Source organism: Nycticebus coucang, chromosome 16 (genome assembly GCF_027406575.1).
Source record: "Nycticebus coucang isolate mNycCou1 chromosome 16, mNycCou1.pri, whole genome shotgun sequence".
NCBI lineage: Eukaryota > Metazoa > Chordata > Mammalia > Primates > Lorisidae > Nycticebus > Nycticebus coucang.
Genome location: NC_069795.1, coordinates 68,907,714 through 68,933,226, shown reverse-complemented (window position 1 = coordinate 68,933,226; position 25,513 = coordinate 68,907,714). Strand labels below are relative to the sequence as shown.

Below are 25,513 nucleotides of genomic sequence, written 5' to 3'. Positions count from 1 at the left end.
TGAGTATACAACACTCCAAGTTCTGTTACTGCCAACTCTGGCAGGAATCTGTGCTAAGTATAAAATCTTGTTCCATTTGCCTCTCCTTAGGTGTTAACCAGGAGACCAAAGCAGTGAAGGATGACGTGTCAGTACTCTCCTGTAATTACAACATTTCTATTGAAGAACTGGTGACAGGTCGCATCTATTGGCAGAAGAAGACTAAAACGGTGCTGAGTATCATCCAAAGAGAAAGAAAAGTGTGGCCCGGGTATGAGAACCGGACGGACATTGACATCATGAATAACCTCTCCCTCAAGATCCGGAATCTGCGCCTGGACGACAGGGGAGAATATACTTGTGTCGTTCAGAAGCAGGTTAAAGGGTCTTACAAAATAGAACACAAGACTTCAGTGATGTTATCAGTCACAGGTTGGTGGGATTTTCTGATTTACTCCAGGCCAGTAGGTTCTTAATGCCCCCAAGTGCATGACTATGATTTAGGTGGAAATTTTACTAAAGTGGGATGTACCTAGTTTCATTTCTTAGGGTTGAGTCTCTAGTTTTAAAATACACACAAATTAATTTTTCAAAATGTCCTGGAAATATCTGTTGATGTGTATTTTCGTACTTTGACAATCTGAGTTTATGACAATCATCCCAGAGTCCTGTAATGGCCTGAGGAGCCTCTGAATCACCAGGGGACAGCTTTGATTTGATTATCCACTGCACTTGCTCTGGCAATACATGTGAAAGTATGTTGAAAAGGTAAAAAAACAATGCAGGCATAAATCTTTCGCGCAGTATTTGAATATCTATTACTATGGCTGTTTTATTATCTTAATATTTTCAAAGTGATAAGTTACTTATTGCATATTTGAAACACTCATCTAACAGACACTCCTGCAAAGTTAGATTTTTAGAGACTAGGATGCATAATCTGGAAGAAAACTAATTCATAAAAAAGTTTGTTTATAAATCTACTATAAAGAGCAAGCAATTCTCATCTTGGGAGGGAAGGCGTCTTGCTTTAATCACATGTGAAATTACTAGAAGATACTGAAGGAAGATCATCCCCCACCCCCACCCCCTTGAGCAGTTACAGCCCTGGGCAGGTAGTTCTCTCACTCTTGAAATTCACATTGCTTTTTCTTCCTGGACACTTGAGCCTTTAATGAAAAACACAACTTTTTCCTAATAAAACATAGTGATTGACCTTGATAATAGATAACTTCTATTTAATAGAAGTTCATATAGATAACTTCTATTATCAAGGATCCTTAGTGAATCCCTCACTGTCCCTGCTTTGATTATTAACTGTGGATCTTTATCTGTAGCTTCTAGATCACGCCTTAAACTTAGGTGGTAAGTGAAAGTTACATGGCACTATCTTAAACTTCACTGTTTTCTTTTCTCAGGGATATAGCAAAAGATTATGTGGTGATGTGATTTGAGGGGTACTAAGAAGCCTACTTCTTCCAGAATTTTCACCTGCATTGATTTCTGAAATTCTGATCATTATAGCCATTCCTTCTATAAAAATATGTTAACTTGGGGGAGGTGGCACCACAAGCATATTAGCCTGTATTAGTTAATTACATTAGGTAAATAGTCCTCTAACAGAATACTCAGAGAGAACTAGACTCAGGTCAGGTAAATTGTCACAGAAAGATAAAGAAGACGCTCTGGTAATTTTTACTACTTCTGTATTCCTTTCTGTCTAATAAAAATCCTGTCTTACCAGTGGCGGGGAGGGAGGATGGTGGGGGGAAGATAAAGAAGAAAATCCAAGAGGGAGAAGAGGAAAAGTCTCAGGGAGGGCAGGCCGTCATAGCGGATTAGTGTAGGAGACCAAGAACTGGTAAGGGGCCACATGAAATCACTGTGGTCCTCAAAAGGGTGGAGGGCACAAAAATCAGGTACCAGAATTAAAAAGGGAAAACTCACCTGCTTACTTTTACCCCAAATCATTCCGAATTTTCCAACTGAGCAATTTAAAGCAGTACTTTTCAAATATTAATGTGCCTGTGAATACCTTGGGGAGCTTGTTAAAATGCAGATTTAAATTCAGCAAGTCTGAGGTTTGGATCTGAGATTCTACACTTCTAAGAAGCTCCCCGCTGTAGCCAGTGCTACTGCTGAGGAACACAGTTTGAAAAGCAGGAAATTAAACAAGCTCCCATTTGACCAGAATGATCAACTGTTCTCTTTTGCCCAGGATTGTGAGGGGTTTCCTTAGAACACAAGATTTTCTGTGCTAAAAGTGGGAAAGTCTCGGGCAGATAGGATGAGTTGGTTACCTTATATTTGTCTAAAATTGTAAAATGATAATATAATATCAGCGTAGCAATATATGAAAACCTCCCTTAACCTTTACATTTGAGAACTAGCTATATTAATTAACAAATTAACCAGGTCAATGGATTTTTTTCTTTAAAACATGTGCACCGGGCGGCGCCTGTGGCTCAAAGGGGTAGGGCGCCAGCCCCATATGCCGGAGGTGGTGGGTTCAAACCCAGCCCCGGCCAAAAACTGCAAAAAAAAAAAAACAGGTGCACCACTTCCTCTCCTCTTGAGTCATTCTTACCCTTCCCCATTAAGAGTGATACAAACTAGGTGGCACCCGTGGGTCAGTGAGTAGGGCGCCAGCCCCATATACTGAGGGTGGCGGGTTCAAGCCCGGCTCTGGCTAATCTGCAACAAAAAAATAGCTGGGCATTGTGGTGGGTGCCTGTAGTCCCAGCTACTTGGGAGGCTGAGGCAACAGAATCTCCTGAGCCCAGGAGATGGCGGTTGCTATGAGCTGTGTGACGCCCTGGCAGTCTACTGAGGGTGATAAAGTGAGACTCTGTCTCTACATTAAAAGAATAATAATAAGAGTGATACAAACTTGGGTTAACTGATTAAAATGAAACACTATATACAAAAGACACAGGCTTCTTGCCAGGACCTAGGAGTAGTTACTTAGTCAGATCACCTTTATAGAAAGGACAGGAGACAAGCCTGAAGCTGTTCTCAGCTCAGCGAGACCTCGAAAAGATGATTTTTAATACAATTCCTGATACGGGTGGCATTTTTGTAGTTTATTTCTTAGAAAAGCAGAGCACAGGGGTGGGAAAGGTGTCTCATGCCTGTAATCCTAGGACTCTGGGAGGCCCAGGTGGGTGGATTGCCTGAGCTGAGGAGTTCTAGGCCAGCCTGAGCTGGACTGAGACCCCCATCTCTAAAAATAGCCGGGCGTTGTGGTGGGCACCCGTAGTCCCAGCTACTTGGGAGGCTGGAGGCAAGAGGATCACTTAAGCCCAAGAGTTTGAGGTTGCTGTGAGCTATGATGCCACAGCACTCTACCATGGCAGCAAAGTGAGACTCTGTCTCAAAACATAACAAACAAACAAAAAAAACACAAAAAACCCCAGAAAACCAGAGCACAGAAATGAATACAAATCATAATTTAGGTTATGAATTATTTAGATTTGTTATTACTGGTTATAACACATGATATCCTATTGTTATAAGAAACAAAGGGAGTATTACTGATGTCAGCTGTTAGTATAATCTTTTAGTCTTAGAGGATAAATTAATGAGTAGGAAACAGTAATGCCAACTAAAAATGGCTCAGGAACATGGCGAACTTCATTTAGGGTTCTTTAAGATAAAGAAAAAGTGACTTCATCTCCAACCAAATCCAGATTTTCCTCTTTCCTGGAAATTATAATCACTTGTCGTGACTTCACCTTTTTCTCGTTATTCCTGCTGCCACAAGGCATTCCTGGAAGCTTCCACCTGGCAATCTGATTGCAATGCAGGGACTCATCTAAGAGAGGCTACATTTAGGACCCTCCTAAATCTATCACCTGACTTCCTGTTGTTACCAACAAAGAGGGTCTGGCTGGCTGTCACTGTCAGCCAATATGTAGAGATGGGGATAGGTCCACCAAACTTTGTCCGAAGGCCTGGATTCTGGGGAACAGTGAGAGTAGCCTCTCCAAGACTGTTTTCGTTCTTCCATTTCTTTTTTTCTTTCTTTCTTTTTTTTTTGAGACAGAGCCTCAAGCTTTCGCCCTGGGTAGAGTGCTGTGTCATCACAGCTCACAGCCACTTCTAACTCCTGGGCTTAAGCGATTCTCCTGCCTCCACCTCCCAAGTAGCTGTGACTACAGGCGCCCACCACAACGCCCGGCTATTTTTTTGGTTGCAGCCGTCATTGTTGTTTGGCGGGCTCGAGCTGGATTCGAACCTGTCAGCTCAGGTGTATGTGGCTGGCGCCTTAGCCACTTGAGCCACAGGCACTGAGCCCGTTCTTCCATTTCTAACATTACGGTTTTATATATTTGAGTTCAGAGTGAAGACCATGTTAACCCTCATCTTAAACAAGAATCGGCAGAGGGGCAGCGCCTGTGGCTCAGTTGGTAAGGCGCCGGCCCCATATACCGAGGGTGGTGGGTTCAAACCTGGCCCCGGCCAAATTGCAACCAAAAAATAGCCGGGCATTGTGGCAGGCGCCTGTAGTCCCAGCTACTCAGGAGGCTGAGGCAAGAGACTGGCTTAAGCCCAGGAGTTGGAGGTTGCTGTGAGCTGTGTGAGGCCACGGCACTCTACCCAGGGCCATAAAGTGAGACTCCGTCTCTACAAAAAAAAAAAAAATAAGAATCGGCAGAACCCATGACACATAAACAATTAACAACATTCTAATTTAAAAGTTAATCTCCTGAATCAATCCACCTAAACTAGACAGGCATTTTTAGGGTGGCAGCTAAATTTACAAAACAGTGGGAATGGGGCACAGGGAATGAGGGTCAGGCAGGACCTGACCCGACCAGTCCAGCTGTGTCACATCCTCCCTGGCCTGACAGACTCCATCTTATTCTCACTACATGTGCTTTCACTGTAGTCAGGCTCTGTGCTAAGTGATCTATATTAATGATGTCATTCTTGCAACCCTGGAAGGCAGGTAGTGTTATCCCCACTTTGTGGATGAGCAAACTAAGCTAAAAGCAGTTAAATTATCAACCCAGGGTCACAAGGAAGAACTGGTTTTGAAACCAGATCTTGATGGCCACCAGGCTGCACAACATCTCTGTGGGACTTGGAATTCTGGAATGAGATATGGGGGGACTGAATCCTCACATTTACGCTAAGAAGTTAAATTCTTCAAGAATGCACGAGGAAGGCTCAGCACCTGTAGCTCAAGAGGCTAAGGCGCCAGCCACATACACCAGAGCTGGCGGGTTCGAATCCAGCCCCGGCCTGCCAAACAACAATGACAACTACAACCAAAAAATAGCCTGGTGTTGTGGCAGGCGCCTGTGGTTCCAGCTACTTGGGAGGCTGAGGCAAGAGAATTGCTTAAGCCCCGGAGTTGGAGGTTGTTGTGAGGTGTGATGCTAAAGCACTCTACCCAGGGAGACAGCTTGAGGCTCTGTGTCAAAAAAAAAAAAAATACATGAGGAAGAAGCTGGGGGAGTTTTCCCCTGTGTTCTCTACAGTCCTTTCCCTATAGTATATTTCGTGTGTACTTATGGGAGGGTCAAATATATAAATAAAAAAGTGCCACAAGTGTCTGGGAGGAATTCTAGGAAGCCTGTCTGCCCTTTTAAGCACATCAAAACAGGAAGGAAATCATAAAGTGTAGTGGATGAAATAGGCTCAATCATGTACTTGTGGACACAGGTTTTTCTGAGTAAAAGAGTACTTTGTAACAAGCAAGGGCATATTAAACACAAATTTAGGGTAGTGGTGTTACCACAGGTGTAAGAAAGAGAGAGCCAGACCATACAAGTACATTGATCTAAGTTACTGTCAATGTTCTGGGTCTCAAACTGCATGGTGTCAGAAGTATTCATTATAGTTTAATAAATAAATAGATAAAAATATGACAGCCACTTGACTACCTCAAGTTTTGGGAAGAAAGGAAAGGACGGAAAGGACAAGTCAGGAAAAAACAGGTTCTGGGGTCAGAAGGTCTTGAATTCTGTCGTTGCTGGTTATGATTTCTATAAATCTTGGTTTGATTATTTATAAAATGGGAATTATATTAGGTTAAATCATATTAAATTACTTTTGGGGGACCTACAGCCTACCTCCTAGGGTTGTTGTGGATACATGAGGTAGTGTCCAGACCCAACAAACAAGAGCTCCATCAGTGTCTTTTTCTCTTCGTCTCTTACAGCATTCATCGGCATTAACCTCCTGCTCCTCCTTTCTCTATTCAGTGCCCTCCCATCTCTATCAGAAGTGGTAAAGAATTGATATCACCAACTCAAATGAAGTTTGTCTTTGGATTTGATTCATAACTATTAGTGATGTGTGGGAAGTTACAAACTATATTTCATTTTATCGCTCTTATTAAAGCTACATAATTTATTAAGACTATAAACCCATGCACACACATATGTAATTATATCCTTATTTTCTTTCTAGCTCACTTCCCTGAACCTAATATAACTGTCCTTGAAACTTCATCTCCTAACCTTAGAAAACTAGTTTGCTCAACCTCTGGAGGGTTTCCAGAGCCTCACCTCTCCTGGTTGGAAAATGAAAAGGAATTAAACGCCAGGAATACAACCATTTCTCAAGATCCTGAAACGGAGCTCTACGCTGTTAGGAGTGAACTCAGTTTCAATGTGACAAGAAACCACAGCTTCACGTGTCTCATCAAATATGGAGATCTTACAGTGTCACAGACCTTCAACTGGCGAAGATGTAAGTGACATTGTGCTGGGGTGGGGGGTTGCTGTATAGAATCCAAAAAGAAAAGACAGTCATACATTGTTTCACAAAGGGATATGTTCTGGGAAGTGCATCATTAGGCAATTCTGTTACGTGAACATTTGAGTGCATTTATGCAAACGCAGCATAACCCACTACACGCCTAGGCTATATGGCACAGCCAGTTGTTCCCAAGCTACAAACCATACAGCATGTTATTGAATACTGAAGGCAACGGTAACAATTTTAACAAAGTGTTACAGTTGTATATCTAAACCAGCGGTTTTCAACCTGTGGGTTGTGACCCCTTTGTAACAATGAAAATTCATTGAGGCATTAGGAAGGTTGAGAACCACTGGAAATGAGTAGGGCACTGGCCCCATATACCAGAGGTGGTGGGTTCAAACCTGGCCCTGGCCAAAAACTGCAAAAAAAACACACACACAAAAGAGAACCACTGAATTCTAAATATACCTAAACATAGAAAGAATACAGTAAAAATATGGTATTATAATGTTATGGACCACCATCATGTATATGGTGTGTTATTGACCAAAATATCAGCATACTGTTTATGATTATAACTCAGCCAGATGGGTTTTGGAATTGTGATATTGACTTTTGATAATTTTTTTTTTTTTTTTTTGAGACAGAGTCTTACTTTGTTGCCCTCAGTAGAGTGCCATGGCATCATAGCTTGCAGCAATGTCAAACTCTTGGGCTCAAGTATTTTCTCTTGCCACAGCCTCCCAAGTAACTGGGACTATAGGTGCCTGCCACCACGCCCAGCTATTTTTTAGAGACTGGGCTTTCCTCTTGCTCAGGCTGGTCTTGAACTCCTGAGCTCAGGCAGTCCATTTGCCTTGGCCTCCTAGTGTGCTAGGATTACAAGCATGAGCCACCGTGCCTGGTCTGATACTATTTATTATAGTATTCTTAGACACATAAAATGTGCTATCGTCACTTATCAAAGTCACTGTGCAAGGTGTTACTAGACTAATTTTATTTTCTTCAAAAAACATTCTAGGGTGGCACCCATAGCTCACTGGGTAGGGCGCAGGCCACATACACCAAGGCTGGAGGGTTCAAACCCGGCCCTGGCCAGCTAAAGCAACAATGACAACTGCAACAAAAAAATAGCCGGTGTTGTGGCAGGCGCCTGTAGTCCCAGCTACTTGGGAGGCTGAGGCAAGAGAATTGCTTAAGCACAAGAGTTTGAGGTGGCTGTGAGCTGTAACACCATGGCACTCTACCCAGGGCGACAGCGTGACACTCTGTCTCAAAAAAAAAAAAAAGAAAAATGTGTATCTGAAAGTTTATGCAAAATATGCAAAATTGCTCTTGTAGCATTAGGCAGCTACTGTGAGGTGTGTGTGTGTGTGTGTGTATATGAAGAGAACATGCTAAGAGAAAGGAAAGAGACGTGACAGAGAAGAGGAAAACTAGAATATGCCATCAAGTAATTATTAGTAAACCTAGTACTATCAGTCTCAAAGTTAGATATGAAGACAAGGTGGCTTTTTTTTTTTTTTTTTGTAGAGACAGAGTCTCACTTTATGGCCCTTCGTAGAGTGCCGTGGCCTCACACACCTCACAGCAATCTCCAACTCCTGGGCTTAAGCCATTCTCTTGCCTCAGCCTCCCAAGTAGCTGGGAAAACAGGTGCCCGCCACAACACCTGGCTATTTTTTGGTTGCAGTTTTGACCGGGGCTGGGTTTGAACCCGTCACCCTCTGTATATGGGGCCGGCGCCTTACCGACTGAGCCACAGGTGCCGCCCCAACAAGGTGGCTTTTAAAGTATCTCCTTAGAATCGTTCATATGCCAACTTAGTAAAATGCAGACGTTTGGGTTGTCTTTTTCACATTCGATGTCTGACATCTGACATCTGAATATTAGTTGCCCACAAGTATGTGTCTTTTCTTTCTTTTTTTTTTTTGAGACAGAATCTCACTTTGTCACCCTTGGTAGCATGCCGTGGTACCACAGCTCACAGCAACCTCTAACTCTTGGGCCCAAGCTATTCTTTTTTTTTTTTTTTTTGTAGAGACAGAGTCTCACTGTACCGCCCTCGGTAGAGTGCCATGACGTCACACAGCTCACAGCAACCTCCAAGCTTTTGGGCTTACGCAATTCTCTTGCCTCAGCCTCCCGAGCAGCTGGGACTACAGGCGCCCGCCACAACGCCCGGCTATTTTTTGGTTGCAGTTTTGGCCGAGGCCGGGTTTGAACCCACCACTCTCGGTATATGGGGCTGGCGCCCTACTCACTGAGCCACAGGCGCCACCCGGGCCTAAGCTATTCTTTTGCCTCAGCCTCCCAAGTAGCTGGGACCACAGGTGCCTGCCACAACACCTGGCTATTTTTTTGTAGCAGTTGTCGTCGTTTAGCTGGCCTGGGCCAGGTTCAAACACGCCAGCCTTGGTGCATGTGGCTGGTGTCGTAACCACTGTGCTTACAGGCACTGAGCTAAGTATGTGTCTAATTGAAGAATTACGTAAGAAAACTGCTAGCAGTGGCATATTGGAGAGCTGAGCAGGCCAGGAAGTGAAGAGTACTCCACAGTTGCATCAATAGAAAAGGCATAGAATAGGAAACCTCACAGCTGACATTCTTCTTCTTCCTCCACAGTCAAGCCAGAGCCTCCTCCTGAAAATCAGCTCCCCAGCAAATCGTGGACTTTTGCCACATTCTCAGTTGGGATTCCTGTGATCATTGCAGTAATCACATGCTGCCTGTTTTACAGTAAGGACTGTTGTACACCATCCTGATCTCAGTTCCAGAAGCCAAACTCTATCGGTTGGGGTCGGCATCTTTTTTAGGTTTTAGCCTACTGTCTTCCCAGGTTTGCAGCAAGTCTATAGAAACTAGTGTCTCCTTTACTTGTCTCAACAAGTTCTGTTCACTTACTGGGCGGACATTTCCTGGACCCCTGTCATGGGCCTGGCTCTCTACTAGGCACTGGTGTCACAAAGGCAAGACGTCACTGCCCTCAAGACATGTTCTAGTTTAGTCCTTTTAGTTTTCTCTAACTTGACGTTTTTGGGGAGACAGTGAGGTTTACTAATTTGGAAACATTTCTGATGCTAAATGACATTCTAATCTTTGATTTGGAGTTAGAGAATGATAAGATTTGGGGAGTCAAGGATCATTTTCTTGGAGGAGGGCAAGATGCACTAATAAAGTTGAGAAATTACATGACCACATATGATTTTACCAATTTTCAGTTCTTCATAATACATTTATGGATGAAGATGAAAGGTGGCTAAGATATTTTATTGTATGGCTTTTTTTTTTTTTTTTTTTTTTTGGTAAGCAGGCCTGGGCTGGGTTCAAACCCATCACCCTGGTACATGGGGCCCGAGCTCTAACCATTGAGTATGGGTGCCCAGCCATATTTTATCGTATAAATTAAATTTTTGGCCTTACACATATACTGACCTCAATGTCTTAGATTAAATGAAGAGGAACTGCTAGGTCAGAGCTGTGGCCATAATCACCAGGATGGGTGCCAGCCCTTTGTAGGAGTACCAGTCATACACCACAAGCAAAGAAAATTGGAAGATCAACATCTGCTGATTTTCCCAGGTTTCTACAACAAAGAAAAAGAAAAAAAAGCCAAAGTTCCATGAATTCACTAGAGACTTTGTTGTGCAACTCACCCCATGGGTAGAATAGAGAGGCCTGGATGTTTCTGATGTAACCTTTTCAGCCTTACTTCACTAGCTCAGGGTTTCTCATCCTGAGCATTTTCTGGCATTTAGGGCCAGAAAATTCTTTGTTTTGGAATGTTGTTCTGTGCATTATAGGATATTTGGCAGCTTCCCTAGCTTCTACTCATTATATCCTCCAGTTGTGACAGCCAAAAATAGCTCCAAGCATTGCCAGATGTTCCTGGGGTGGAGAGAGTTGTAAATCACCCCTGGTTTGAGAACTACTGCTCTTGCTACTGTATTGAGGCACGATTACAGAGAAACTCACCTATCATTTTTATCATTTGTGCTTGTCTCCAAGGATATAAGAGAAAAAGAAGGAATCAGGAGAGATTGCAAATGGAAAGGATGCCCAAGATCTGCAGAAGCTTTGGGCTAAACAGAACATCTGAAGTTTGTCTCTGTTAGCTCTTCTCTGCCAGTGTTGGGTGGAGCCTGGGTGCATGGGGACCGCGAGGCAGTGTCCTCTGCCTTTCAGTATCAGATTCAAGGTCTTTTACCTTCTACCCCACCTTCTCAGAAACCTCATTTAGATTACTCTAAAACAAATACAGGATGCTTGGCATCTATCTCCTTTCTCCCCACATGCAATTTGGTTATGCACCCTCTTCCCTTGCTGTACCAGTCTGCCACCTTGATTTGTTCCCCTCTTGTAAACCAACTCAATGTCTTTCATCAGTTATAAAACACTACCTGAGTCTGGGCACCCATACTCAGTGTTTAGGGCACTGGCCACATGCTCCAAGGCTGGTGGCTTCGAACCTGGCCCAGGCCTGCTAAACAAAACAAAACAATAGCCAGGTTCTGTGGCGGGTGCCTGTAGTCCCAGCTACTCGAGAGGCTGAGGCAAGAGAATTGCCTAAGCCCGGGAGTTTGAAGTTGCTGTGAGCTATGATGCCATAGCACTCTACCAAGGTGAGACTATGTCTCAATACATACTACTTGGTGTTTACCTTGAAGTAATATTCTTGGGACAACTTCTTTTTTTATTTTTTGAGACAGAGCCTCAAGCTGTTGCCCTGGGTAGAGTGCTATGGTGTCACAGCTCACAGCAACCTCCAACTCCTGGGCCTAAGTGATTCTCTTGCCTCCGCCTCCCAAGTAGCTGGGACCACAGGCGCCTGCCACAACGCCAGGCTATTTTTTGGTTGTAGTTGTCATTGTTGTTTGGCAGGCCTGGGCTGGATTCGAACCTGCCAGCTCTGGTGTATGTGGCAGGCGCCTCAGGCACTTGAGCTATAGGCGCTGAGCCAACAACTTCTTAATCTAATCATCTGTTTTTCCCCTGTATCTCTCAGTACCTCAGTACCTCACTTTGTACTAACACAGGAACATCCTCATTGGTTTCTCTGCCACTTACTGACAGACTCATCTTACTGAGCAATCTCAGAGCCAATTCATAAAGAATTACTCTGCCATGTCATTTTCCCACTCAAAAACTCAGAAAAGACCCCAGTGACTATAGTATAGGAAAAACTTCAGAACTTTTCTTTTTAGAGACAGAGTCTCACTTTGTTGCCCTCGGTGGAGTGCTGTAGTGTCACAGCTCACAGCAACCTCCAGCTCTTGGGCTTAGGCGATTCTCTTGCCTCAGCCTCCCAAGTAGCTGGGACTATAGGCACCTGCCACAATGCCCGGCTATTTTTAGTTGCAGTTTGGCTGGGGCTGGGTTCGAACCTGCCACCCTTGGTATGTGGGGCTGGCACCCTACCCACTGAGCCACAGGCGCTGCCCAAGCTTCAGAACTTTTAACTTTCCACATTCTAGCTGATCAATCTAAACATCCTCAGTTTTTTGTTTTTTTTTTTGAGACAGAGTCTTACTTTGTTGACCTGGGGTAGAGTGCTCTGGAGTCATATCTCACAGCAACCTCAAACTCTTGGGCTCAAGTGATCCTTTTTCCTCAGCCTCCCAAGTACCTGGGACTACAGGCACCCACCACAACACCCAGCTATTTTTAGAGACGGGGTCTCACTCTTGCTAAGGCTGTTCTTGAGCTCCTGAGCTCAGGAGATCCATGCACCTTGGCCTCCCAGAGTGCTGGGATGATTACAGGTGTGAGCCACTGCGCCCGGCCCTGAACATTCTCAGTTTTTCAATTGCTCTTCATGTGGCACAGATTCCAGATGCTTCATGTGCACATGCTAGATGTTAGTAAATGGAGCTAAGACTTTGGATTTGATCTTAATGACGCTACATATAATCGGATAATTACTCTCCAGGGTCTAGCATATTCTTCAAAGAGAGCCTAACATAGCATTAGTTTTTGTGACAGCCACGTTGCTAACTTTTATCGACTTTATGTTTTCCTAAAATCCCCAAGTCTTCTCGTGGAAGAGAAAGTTTGGAACACTGAAATGCAAGATATCAAGTACAGAGTAGTTATGGCCTCCCTAAACAATGCAGCTTCAACTTGTGAAAGCTGAGGTAACACCAGCATGACTAAGCGAGAATCTGCAGAATTGTAAAGGAAAATGACAATAACACCTGAGACTTACATAACAGGTTATGTGTTGGAAAAGCACTATTTCATCTTAGGCTTATAAAAAGTTTTATAAGCAAGATCGTTCTATGCCCATTTTATGAGAAAGAAACCCGAGGCTCCCAGAGGTTGAATGATTTGCCTAAAATCATACAGATAAGGAGAAATACCAGGACTCAAACTGGAGCTTAAGTTCAGGCTCCCCCACTGCACCACACGCTTTATACATATTTTCCCCAAGGCAGTCTTCCAATTTCCTATCCTGTTTTCTCATTGCAACTTACTGCTCACTCTTCAGAATGTCCTTTCCAGGATGTTCCTCCACCTTACATCTGTAATTATCTAGAATTTCTCTGACTTTCTCCTTCTCTTTAAATTCTTCTGCTCAGTCTGCTGATTCTTCATAATGAAGCCATGAGTCCAGTCTTCATATAGCCCTCTGTGGGCACCTTGTCCAAGTCAAGTAGTTTCCACCCCTGAATTTCTGCTTAGCACATTTCATACCACCTTGGGTTTATTTTCAGGAGCCACGTCTTACTTACCAGATTGCAGGTTTATTGAGAAAGCAACCAGGCCTAATACATCTTTGTTTGCTCCTCACATAGAAGAGTGCTTGAACCAACAGCTTTGGTGGTTTGGTGAAGGCTGGTGCTTAACAAACATTTGCCTGATAGATGTACAAGTTTTCAGACTAGTTCTCTCATAATGTAGCTCTCCCTTCATATTCTTTTTTTTTTTTTTAAGACAGAGTTTTATTATGTCGCCCTCAGTAGAGTGCCGTGGCTTCACAGCTCACTGCAACCTCCAACTCTTAGGCTTAAGCAATTCTCTTGCCTCAGCTTCCCAAATAGCTGGGACTACAGGCGCCTGCCACAACACCTGGCTATCCCTTCATATTCTTTAGCTATCAAAATTAATATAATATCTACAGTACCACCTCAAGTTGAGAATACCCTTGGCCTTGAGATAAAAAAATGTAAAAATTTAGAACGTTTTCCTCCCTCGCTAACTTAGGATTTGAAGTACTCATTTATTTGTTTTGTTTCCTCAGGTCCCACTTCCATTTGTGTTTGACTTCTGGGAACGTCTTCAGATGGCCAGGATTACCGTACCCTGCCCTTTGTGTATCTTGTTCTCTAGTTTCTTCACTTCAGTTGCTTTGCAAGAAGTGTCTAGAGGAGTATGGTGGGCACAGAAGGAGCTCCAGTGAGCTTGCAAGAAGTTTTGAAACAGAGTTCTTTTTTTTTTTTTTTTGTAGAGACAGAGTCTCACTGTACCGCCCTCCGGTAGAGTGCCGTGGCGTCACACGGCTCACATCAACCTCTAACTCTTGGGCTTACGCCATTCTCTTGCCTCAGCCTCCCAAGCAGCTGGGACTACAGGCGCCCGCCACAACGCCCGGCTATTTTTCTGTTGCGGTGTGGCCGGGTCTGGGTCCGAACCCGCCACCCTCGGCATATGGGGCCGGCGCCCTACTCACTGAGCCACAGGTGCCGCCCTGAAACAGAATTCTTGAGGTCTGGAAAGGACTTCAGAGTATATTCGTTTCATTAAGGACAAGAGCACTGAGGTCTGGAGAGAGAGGAGGGAACAAGAGAGAGAGAAAGGGGAGCAAGAGGAGGAAGGGAGTGACCCCAATTACCAAGGCCAGAGCCAAACGCAGAGCGATTTCCCTTCATCAGTTTGACTCTGGCCTATTAACACACACGTCCATCAAAGTGTTTGTGGAAACAGAATTTGTCCAACATCAAGTCAACTTCAGAGACTTGGTCTGGTTTCCTAATGTAATACTGAAGAAGGATTTTATGCTGCTATTTTTAAAAGCCCCGTGTAACATGTGGGACATTTGTCAGTACATACATCTACATGAAGACAATGACAATGTCATGGATGTTTAGGCAGTATTCCTTTTTTTTGAGACAGTCTCACTTTCTCATCCTTGGTAGAGTGCCGTGGCCTCACACAGCTCACAGCAGCCTCCAACTCCTGGGCTTAGGCGATTCTCCTGCCTCAGCCTCCCGAGTAGCTGGGACTACAGGTGCCCACCACAACGCCCGGCTATTTTTTGGTTGCAGTTTGTCAGGGGCCCGGTTTGAACCTGCCACCCTCGGTATATGGAGCCAGCACCCTACCCACTGAGCCACAGGTGCTGCCCAGTATTCCATTTTTTTTATTATGTTCTCCTTTGTTGCTCTCCTACTTTCCCATTAGGTGTGAGAGAAAGTAGAACTATACAAAACTGATTTCCTCTAACATGGAAGATTAGTGATTTCATACTACAAAACAATAGTCAGGTTGGAAAGGGGCAGTCAACTGGCTCTAGTTTGACCCCACTTATAAAAATATTTATGAGCAACTTTTCATTTAAAATGAGGTAGTTTTTACTGATTATGTACTAAGCTGCAAGCTATCTTAAAATGTCTAAGGTGATAGTATTCCATCGGGCCTCCTTAGATCCTTAACACTGGTTTTCCTCTTTGGTATTTTCTGGATCTTTCTGACCTCAGCAGAGAAATAAAAACATAGAAATAGCCAGTTGCTGTTCCTATGTTATTCATGACTTTTTCTCTGCAACTGCCTTCTACAATTCACTGGACTAGGAATGAACCCAACTTAGACTGGGATAATCAGACATTCTCATCTGAAAATAGGGAGTGGGATACCAAACTTTTCAGATATGGACATTCCTTAAGTTCTTAATTTTGATAGCCATAAATGCAGCTTAACTTATTTATATAAAAAAAAATACCTCCTTGGATTTACTTTTAGAAGTAAATCACATAAACGGTGCTTTCAGAACTGAAGATAATGGATTTGTAAGCACTTAAGAGAAAAAAAAACATGTAAGAGAGACAAAAGAAACACAAGAGAAGGTTAAAAATTTATTTCAAATAAATTATATTATTATTTGTTAAAATTGATAAATGTGTTGGTATTATTTTTTTAACAAGTTGTACTTTTACTATTCTAATACATATTTCTGTGATATGCCTAGAAGTATTTTTAAAAACCAATTATGTATAGAAGGCCAAAACAGGTGGATTGCCTGAGCTAAGAAGTTTGAGACCAGCCTGAGCTAGAGTGAGATCCCATATCTAAAAAACAAAAATAGCCACGCATTGTGGCGAATGCCTGTAGCCCCAACTACTCTGGAGGCTGAGGCAAGAGGATCACCTGAGCCCAAGAGTTTGAGGTTACTGTAAGCTATGACGCCACGGCTCTCTACTAAGAGTGACAAAGTGAGACTCAGCCTCCAAAAAAAAAAACCCAAACCCAACTATGTAATTTTATAATTTCTAGTTAAAATACTTATTTTATTGTAATTTTATAATTTCTAGTTAAAATACTTACTTTATTGAGACAGTCTTACTTTGTCACCCTTGGTAGAGGGCTGTGGTATCATAGCTCACAGCAACCTCAAACTCTTGGGCTTAAATGATTCTCTTGCCTCAGCCTCCCAAGTAGCTGGGACTACAGGCACCCACCACAACACCCAGCTATTTCACTCTGAGTTAGGCTGGTCTTGAACTCATAAGCTCAGGCAATCCACCCACCTCGGCCTCCCAGAGGGCTAGGATTATGGGCATGAGTCACTGCGCCCAGCCTAATTAAAATATTTAAAATATATGGGATGTGAATAAAACAATGAAGAGATTGATTGGCAATTTATGAATGGGCTAATAAAGAGAAACATGGGCCAGGTGAGGTGGCTCATGCCTGTAAACCTAGCAATCTGGAAGGCCAAGGTGGGTAGATTGCCTGAGCTCACGAGTTTGAGACCAGCCTGAGCAATAGTGAGACCTCCTCTCTACTAAAAATGAGAAACTGAGGCAGGAGAATCACTTGAGTCCAAGAGTTTAAGGTTGCTGTGAGCTGTGATCCCGCAGCACTCTTAACAAGGGCGACAGTGAAACTCTCAAAAAAAAAAAAAAAATGAAAAACAGAGGCAAGAGGATCACTTGAGTCCAAAAATGTAAGCTGTGATGCTACAGCACTCTACCAAGGGTGACAAAGTGAGGCTCTGTCGAAAAACAACAAAAAACATGCCTTATAGAGTGTGGTGGTAATATGTAAATCATGGCATCAATACACTGCTGCAAAATTTCTTTTTTTTTTTTTTGTAGAGACAGAGTCTCACTTTATGGCCCTCTGTAGAGTGCTGTGGCCTCACACAGCTCACAGCAACCTCCAACTCCTGGGCTTAAGCGATTCTCCTGCCTCAGCCTCCCGAGCAGCTGGGACTACAGGTGCCCGCCACAACGCCCGGCTATTTTTTGGTTGCAGTTTGGCAGGGGCTGGGTTTGAACCCACCACCCTCGGTATATGGGGCCGGTGCCTTACTGACTGAGCCACAGGCGCCGCCCTGCAAAATTTCTTATATCCTTGTAACTACTAGTATTTATTAAACAGGGTGGCCATAAAGTTCATGTGCAGTTTAAATAGTTGTAACTGGGGCGGCACCTGTGGCTCAAAGGGGTAGGGCGCCGGCCCCATATGCCGGAGGTGGCAGGTTCAAACCCAGCCCCGGACAAAAAAAAAAAAAAAAGTTGTAACTGAACTACATGAACTTTAAATAGTTTTAAACAGTTGTTAACTATTTAAAATGCACATGAACTTTATGGCCACCCTGTATAATGCCCGGTGTACCAAAGCATTGTGCTAAATGTTTCATATAAATCGTTTTATGTAATGTCAACTCTGACGTAGTCACTATTTGGCAGATACCTGATACTTTAGGTAAAACGACTTTGCAATACATCACGCGGTACTAAGCCACATGGCCAGGATTCAAAGCCAGTGGTCTGCCTCTAGAGCCCACGGTTTTGGCTACTACATCATGCTGCTTCACTAACTTTGCTCTTGTGGAATAACAGTATTCTCAAAGTAGGAAAGGAACTCAGAAGTCTAAAACCTACATAAAATACTGGCAGTTTTTTTCCCCTCGATACACTTAACTCAGTAATTTTTTTTCCTTCTCATTTAGGAACAATTAGAATCTGCAGGACAGCTTCCTTTACAGTCAGCAAGCTCCCAAAGTGTAGGGACTTTCAGAGTCCATTCTAGTAACTCCTGCATCCCTCCTCTGCCGTTTGGCTGAGATTAAGTGTAGCCTAAGTAACTCCTGCATACAATACCATAGATACTCTGTCAGCAGTAGTAAGAAAGGAAATAAAGTTGGACTGTTTGTTTAATAATGCTCATCTACTTCCTTTTTGTTAAATTTGTATTTTATTCCAAATGGCATAGGATTCATCTTCGATTTTTTTTTTTTTTTGTAGAGACAGAGTCTCTCTGTACCGCCCTCGGTAGAGTGCCGTGGCGTCACACGGCTCACAACAACCTCTAACTCCTGGGCTTCCGTGATTCTCTTGCCTCAGCCTCCTGAGTAGCTGGGACTACAGGCGCCCGCCACAACGCCTGGCTATTTTTTGTTGTTGTTGCAGTTTGACCAGGGCTGGGTTTGAACCCGCCACCCTCGGCATATGGGGCTGGCGCCCTACTCGCTGAGCCACAGGCGCCGCCCTCATCTTTGATTTTTTATTTATTTATTTTTTTTTATTGTTGGGGATTCATTGAGGGTACAATAAGCCAGTTACACTGATTGCAATTGTTAGGTAAAGTCCCTCTTGCAATCATGTCTTGCCCCCATAAAGTGTGACACACACTAAGGCCCCACCCTCCTCCCTCCATCCCTCTTTCTGCTTCCCCCCCCATAAACTTAATTGTCATTAATTGTCCTCATATCAAGATTGAGTACATAGGATTCATGCTTCTCCATTCTTGTGATGCTTTACTAAGAATAATGTCTTCCACTTCCATCCAGGTTAATACGAAGGATGTAAAGTCTCCATTTTTTTTAATAGCTGAATAGTATTCCATGGTATACATATACCACAGCTTGTTAATCCATTCCTGGGTTGGTGGGCATTTAGGCTGTTTCCACATTTTGGCAATGGTAAATTGAGCTGCCATAAACAGTCTAGTACAAGTGTCCTTATGATAAAAGGATTTTTTTCCTTCTGGGTAGATGCCCAGTAATGGGATTGCAGGATCGAATGGGAGGTCTAGGTTGAGTGCTTTGAGGTTTCTCCATACTTCCTTCCAGAAAGGTTGTACTAGTTTGCAGTCCCACCAGCAGTGTAAAAGTGTTCCCTTCTCTCCACATCCACGCCAGCATCTGCAGTTTTGAGATTTTGAGATGTGGGCCATTCTCACTGGGGTTAGATGATATCTCAGGGTTGTTTTGATTTGCATTTCTCTAATATATAGAGATGATGAACATTTTTTCATATGTTTGTTAGCCATTCGTCTGTCATCTTTAGAGAAAGTTCTATTCATGTCTCTTGCCCATTGATATAAGGGATTGTTGACTTTTTTCATGTGGATTAATTTGAGTTCTCTATAGATCCTGGTTATCAAGCTTTTGTCTGATTGAAAATATGCAAATATCCTTTCCCATTGTGTAGGTTGTCTCTTTGCTTTGGTTATTGTGTCCTTAGCTGTACAGAAGCTTTTCAGTTTAATGAAGTCCCATTTGTTTATTTTTGATGTTGTTGCAATTGCCATGGCAGTCTTCTTCATGAAGTCTTTCCCCAGGCCAATATCTTCCAGTGTTTTTCCTATGCTTTCTTTGAGGATTTTTATTGTTTCATGCCTTAAATTTAAGTCCTTTATCCATCTTGAATCAATTTTTGTGAGTGGGGAAAGGTGTGGGTCCAGTTTCAGTCTTTTACATGTAGACATCCAGTTCTCCCAACACCATTTATTGAATAGGGAGTCTTTCCCCCAAGGTAAGTTCTTGTTTGGTTTATCAAAGATTAGGTGGTTGTAAGATGTTAGTTTCATTTCTTGGTGTTCAATTCGATTCCAAGTGTCTATGTCTCTGTTTTTGTGCCAGTACCATGCTGTCTTGAGCACTATGGCTTTGTAGTACAGACTAAAATCTGGTATGCTGACGCCCCCAGCTTTATTTTTGTTACTAAGAACTGCCTTAGCTATACGGGGTTTTTTCCGGTTCCATACAAAACGCAGAATCATTTTTTCCAAATCTTGAAAGTACGATGTAGATACTTTGATAGGAATGGCATTGAATAGGTAGATAGCTTTGGGAAGTATAGACATTTTAACAATGTTGATTCTTCCCATCCATGAGCATGGTATGTTCTTCCATTTGTTAATATCCTCTGCTATTTCCTTTCTGAGGATTTCATAGTTTTCTTTATACAGGTCCTTCACCTCCTTCGTTAGGTATATTCCTAGGTATTTCATTTTCTTTGAAACTATGGTGAAGGGAGTTGTGTCCTTAATTAGCTTCTCATCTTGACTGTTATTGGTGTATACAAAAGCTACTGACTTGTGGACATTGATTTTATATCCTGAAACATCACTGTATTTTTTGATGACTTCTAGGAGTCTTGTGGTTGAGTCTTTGGGGTTCTCTAAGTATAAGATCATGTCGTCAGCAAAGAGGGAGAGTTTGACCTCCTCTGCTCCCATTTGGATTCCCTTGATTTCCTTGTCTTGCCTAATTGTATTGGCTAGAACTTCCAGCACTACGTTGAATAGTAAAGGTGACAGAGGACAACCTTGTCTGGTTCCAGTTCTAAGAGGAAAAGCTTTCAGTTTTACTCCATTCAGTAAAATATTGGCTGTGGGTTTGTCATAGATAGCTTCAATCAGTTTTAGAAATGTGCCACCTATGCCTATACTCTTCAGAGTTCTAATTAGAAAAGGATGCTGGATTTTATCAAATGCTTTTTCTGCATCTATTGAGAGGATCATGTGATCTTTATTTTTGCCTCTGTTAATATGGTGGATAACGTTTATAGACTTGCGTATGTTAAACCAGCCTTGCATCCCTGGGATGAAGCCTACTTGATCATGATGAATGACTTTTTTGATGATAAGCTGTAATCTATTGGCTAGGATTTTGTTGAGAATTTTTGCGTCTATGTTCATGAGTGAGATTGGTCTGAAATTCTCCTTTTTGTTTGGGTCTTTTCCTGGTTTTGGTATCAGGGTGATGTTTGCTTCATAGAATGTGTTGGGGAAGATTCCTTCTTCCTCAGTTTTTTGGAATAATTTCTGCAGTACAGGAATAAGCTCTTCCTTGAAGGTTTGATAGAATTCTGGAGTGAAGCCATCTGGACCAGGGCATTTTTTAGTTGGAAGCATTTTCATTGTTTCTTTGATCTCAGTGCTTGAAATTGGTCTGTTCAGGAGGTCTATTTCTTCCTGGCTAAGTCTAGGGAGAGGGTGTGATTCCAAATATTGATCCATTTCCTTCACATTGTCAAATTTCTGGGCATAGAGTTTCTGGTAGTATTCAGAGATGATCTCTTGTATCTCTGTGGGATCAGTTGTTATTTCCCTTTTATCGTTTCTGATTGAGGTTATTAGAGATTTTACTTTTCTATTTCTAGTTAGTCTGGCTAATGGTTTATCTATTTTATTTATTTTTTCAAAAAACCAACTCCTTGTTTCATTAATTTTCTGAATGATTCTTTTGTTTTCAATTTCATTGATCTCTGATTTGATTTTGGATATTTCTTTTCTTCTACTGAGTTTAGGCTTAGATTGTTCTTCTTTTTCCAATTCCATAAGATCTCTTGTGAGATTGTTGATGTGCTCTCTTTCTGTTTTTTGAATGTAGGCATCTAAAGCGATGAATTTTCCTCTCAAAACTGCTTTTGCAGTATCCCACAGGTTTTGGTAGCTTGTGTCTTCATTGTTGTTATGCTCAAGGAAGTTAATGATTTCCTGTTTTATTTCTTCCTTCACCCATCTGTTATTCAACAGAAGATTGTTTAATTTCCATGCCTTTGGGTGGGCTTGAGCATTTTTGTTAGAGTTGAGTTCCACCTTTAGTGCCTTATGGTCTGAAAAGATACAAGGTAAAATTTCAATTCTTCTGATTCTGTTGATATTTGTTTTGTGTCCCAGGATATGATCAATTTTGGAGAATGTTCCATGGGGTGGTGAGAAGAATGTATATTCTTTATCTTTGGGGTGGAGTGTTCTATATGCATCTATCAAGCATAGTTGTTCTAGGGTCTCATTTAAATCTCTTATATCTTTGTTTAATTTCTGTTTAGAGGATCTGTCCAGCTCTGTAAGAGGTGTGTTAAAGTCCCCTGTTATGATGGTATTATCAGATATCATATTGCTCAGACTGAGTAAGGTCTGCTTCAAGAATCTGGGAGCATTTAAATTGGGTGCATAAATATTTAGAATGGAAATGTCTTCTTGTTGTAGTTTTCCCTTGACCAATATAAAGTGACCATCTTTGTCTTTTTTGACTTTAGTTGCTTTAAATCCATATGTATCTGAAAATAAGATTGCAACTCCTCTTTTCTTCTGAATTCCGTTTGCCTGAAAAATTGTCTTCCAACCCTTGACTCGGAGCTTTAATTTGTCTTTTGAGGCCAGGTGTGTTTCTTGCAGACAGCAAATGGATGGCTTGTGTTTTTTAATCCAGTCAGCCAATCTATGTCTCTTCAGTGGGGAATTCAGGCCATTAACATTTATTGAGATAATTGATAAGTGTGGTAGTATTCTATTCGTCTTATTTGGTGAGAGTCCATTGCTTAATTTTATCTTTTGCATCAGTGTGGAGGTTAGGTTTTGTCCTTTGATTTCTGAGTTCTTACTTTGCTGCTGATCCATTGTGGTGGTCAGTGTGCAGAACAGGTTGAAGTATTTCCTGTAGAGCTGGTCTTGTTGTGGCGAATTTCCTCAATGTTTGTATATCCGTAAATGATTTGATTTCTCCGTCAATTCTGAAGCTTAGCTTAGCAGGGTACAGAATTCTGGGCTGAAAATTGTTCTGTTTAAGTAGATTAAAGGTAGATGACCATTGTCTTCTTGCTTGGAAAGTTTCATTAGAGAAGTCTGCGGTCACTCTGATGGATTTGCCCCTGTAGGTCAACTGGCGCTTACTCCTGGCAGCTTGCAGAATCTTTTCTTTTGTCTTGACTTTGGACAGGTTCATCACAATGTGTCTTGGAGAAGCTCGGTTAGAGTTGAGGCGACCCGGGGTCCGATAGCCCTCTGAAAGCAGTGTGTCAGACTCTTTGGTGATGTTTGGGAAATTTTCTTTTATAATATTCTCTAGTATGGCTTCCATTCCTCTGGGGCATTCTTCTTCCCCTTCTGGAATTCCTATAACTCGTATGTTGGAACGCTTCATAAAGTCCCATAATTCTGACAGTGAACGTTCTGCTTTCTCTCTCTTCTTTTCTGCCTCTTTTACTATCTGAGTTATCTCAAAAACTTTGTCTTCTACCTCTGAAATTCTTTCTTCTGCATGGTCTAACCTGTTGCTGATACTTTCCATTGTATCTTTAAGTTCCCTAATTGACTGTTTCAGTTCCTTCAGGTCTGCTATATCCTTTTTATATTCTTCATATCGTTCATCTCTTATTTGATTCTGTTTTTGGATTTCCTTTTGGTTATTTTCCACTTTATTAGCAATTTCCTTCATTGTTTCCATCATTTCTTTCATTGTTTTCAACATGTGTATTCTAAATTCCCTTTCTGTCATTCCTAACATTTCTATACTGGTGGAATCATCTGCAGTAGCTACCTCATGGTCCCTTGGTGGGGTTGTTCTAGACTGGTTCTTCATGTTGCCTGGAGTTTTCTGCTGATTCTTCCTCATGAGTGATTTCTTTTATCTGTTTCCTTGCCCTAATTTTCCTTTCACTTCCTCTTGCTCTTTAAGTTCTTGTGCCTGTGGACTAAGGGTTATAGGACCAGAAGGGTGAGAAGGTTGAAGAGCAAAAAAAGGGGATGAAAGAAAGGAGGACCGAGTGATAAGAAAAAAAGAAAGATAGAGAAAGGAGAGGGGGTGGGTATAAGGAATATTGACAAAAAGAAGAGAGGCACAGAAAGAGGGAGACAGGGCAATATAGGTGTACAGTAGGGTACTTTGACACAACCTTAAAAAACCCCACCTTCTGGGGGTGCCCAGTTGCGTGGTTCCCTTGAGGTCAGCAGCTCTTTGCTAACCTGATCAGACACAGTACCCCACCTCCACCAAGTAGAGAGGAAAGACAAAAATGCTTTAAATCAAACCAAAAGAAGCAAACAGAAAACTTTACGGGGATAAAATTGGGTGAAAAACCAAATTATATCGGTAGAAACACTAGCAAAAATGAAGTTGAAGTTATTAAAAAAGGCAGCAATGGGAAATTATAATTAAACTAGGAAAATTGAGAAAGAAAAAGGGATCTGTGAGGAAAAGATTGAAATTAAAAAAACAAAAGAACATCAGCAACGTCAAAATAAACAAACAAAAAAAACAACCAAACCAAAAACAAAAAGAAGAAAAAAATACACAACCAAAAACAAAGCAGTTTGTATATGTTATTGAATATTGTCTGGGCAACACGTGGTCTTCTGGGGTATGAGATGTTAGTCACAGTTCTGATACGACTGGAGGCTGCTGATTTCTCAAACCCCAGCAGGTAGACACCCTAAATCTCTCTTCAGCCTACTTAAAAGGCACTTTGAACTTGTAAACTTGCTGAGCAGAAGCTTTCCCAGCTTTCTCGCTGGAATCGCTGCTGAAGTGGCTATGCACTTACTCAGTGTGCCAAAACCGATCTCACTCTGCCCCTGAGGGTTAGGGCTGCAAGGCGGCTCAGACCCCACCCTTAGGCTACTTGGTTGCTGGGTTACCAGCTCCCACCCGTTTCTAGCTCTGCGACCCTGAGGGCAGAGCTTGCCGGGGCAGATCACTGACAATGGATCCGTGTGACCCACCGCCAAACACTATCAGCTCCGTCTGGCTCAGCGGCTCAGACTGGGGCCCTAGACAACGGCCAAAGTTCTCCGCACTCCCGCTCAGGCCTTCCCCAAGGCAGTTCAACTCAGTGCCAAGTCCAAGGACATCAAAACAGTTCACAGGTAAGGCCTTTCTGGTTTGCAGTCTCGCTGCTACTGAACTTACAGTTGTGGGCGGGTTTAGACGGATTGAACACACGCGACCACTTGCCGGCTTTCCACTGTTTTAGTCCTCCTCTTGGGGTCCAGAAGTCTCTCGCTGACTCCCTGTATTTTCATAGGAGTGATGATAGGCAGTTCCCACCAGCCAGAGATGCCTGGAGTCCTATCTCCCCAGACTCACGGTGCCCAGATGCAAGGAAGCTGTTACTCGGCTGCCATCTTGCTCCGCCTCGATCTTTGATTTTTTATTAAAATCAAAACTAAATAGTGCTGGGCGGCGCCTGTGGCTCAGTCGGTAAGGCGCCGGCCCCATATACCGAGGGTGGTGGGTTCAAACCCAGCCCCAGCTGAACTGCAACCAAAAAATAGCCGGGCGTTGTGGCGGGCGCCTGTAGTCCCAGCTGCTCGGGAGGCTGAGGCAAGAGAATTGCTTAAGCCCAGGAGTTGGAGGTTGCTGTGAGCTGTGTGATGCCACGGCACTCTACCGAGGGCCATAAAGTGAGACTCTGTCTCTACAAAAAAAAAACAAAACAACTAAATAGTGCTACCTATTCAGGCCCATATGGCCTTCAGGACCCATGGGTACAAGGGTTTCACAGACCATTTGCCTTTGAGAGTTCTTTCTTCTCTTCCCACTGATTGGTAGAGTACCTTTTCAAAGGACCACATGAATAAGTATACA

At 42.7% G+C, this 25,513-nt stretch overlaps 1 protein-coding gene across 2 annotated transcripts in view; it reads left to right on the top strand.

Moving 5' to 3' along the window:
• CD80 (CD80 molecule) overlaps window positions 1–15,728 on the top strand; it is a 35,673-nt gene extending 19,945 nt beyond the window's left edge. Inside the window, exons 3-6 of one of the 2 annotated variants that reach the window (XM_053564590.1) lie at window positions 91–411; window positions 6,400–6,681; window positions 9,319–9,432; window positions 13,934–15,728. In XM_053564590.1, the coding sequence (XP_053420565.1) occupies window positions 91–411; window positions 6,400–6,681; window positions 9,319–9,432; window positions 13,934–13,956 (740 nt within the window). In that variant the 3' untranslated portion in view covers window positions 13,957–15,728. Of the gene's footprint in view, window positions 1–90; window positions 412–6,399; window positions 6,682–9,318; window positions 9,870–13,933 lie in introns of those variants that run through there. The other variant, XM_053564589.1, reaches the window with a different exon arrangement.
• Window positions 15,729–25,513: the final 9,785 nt, after the last annotated feature.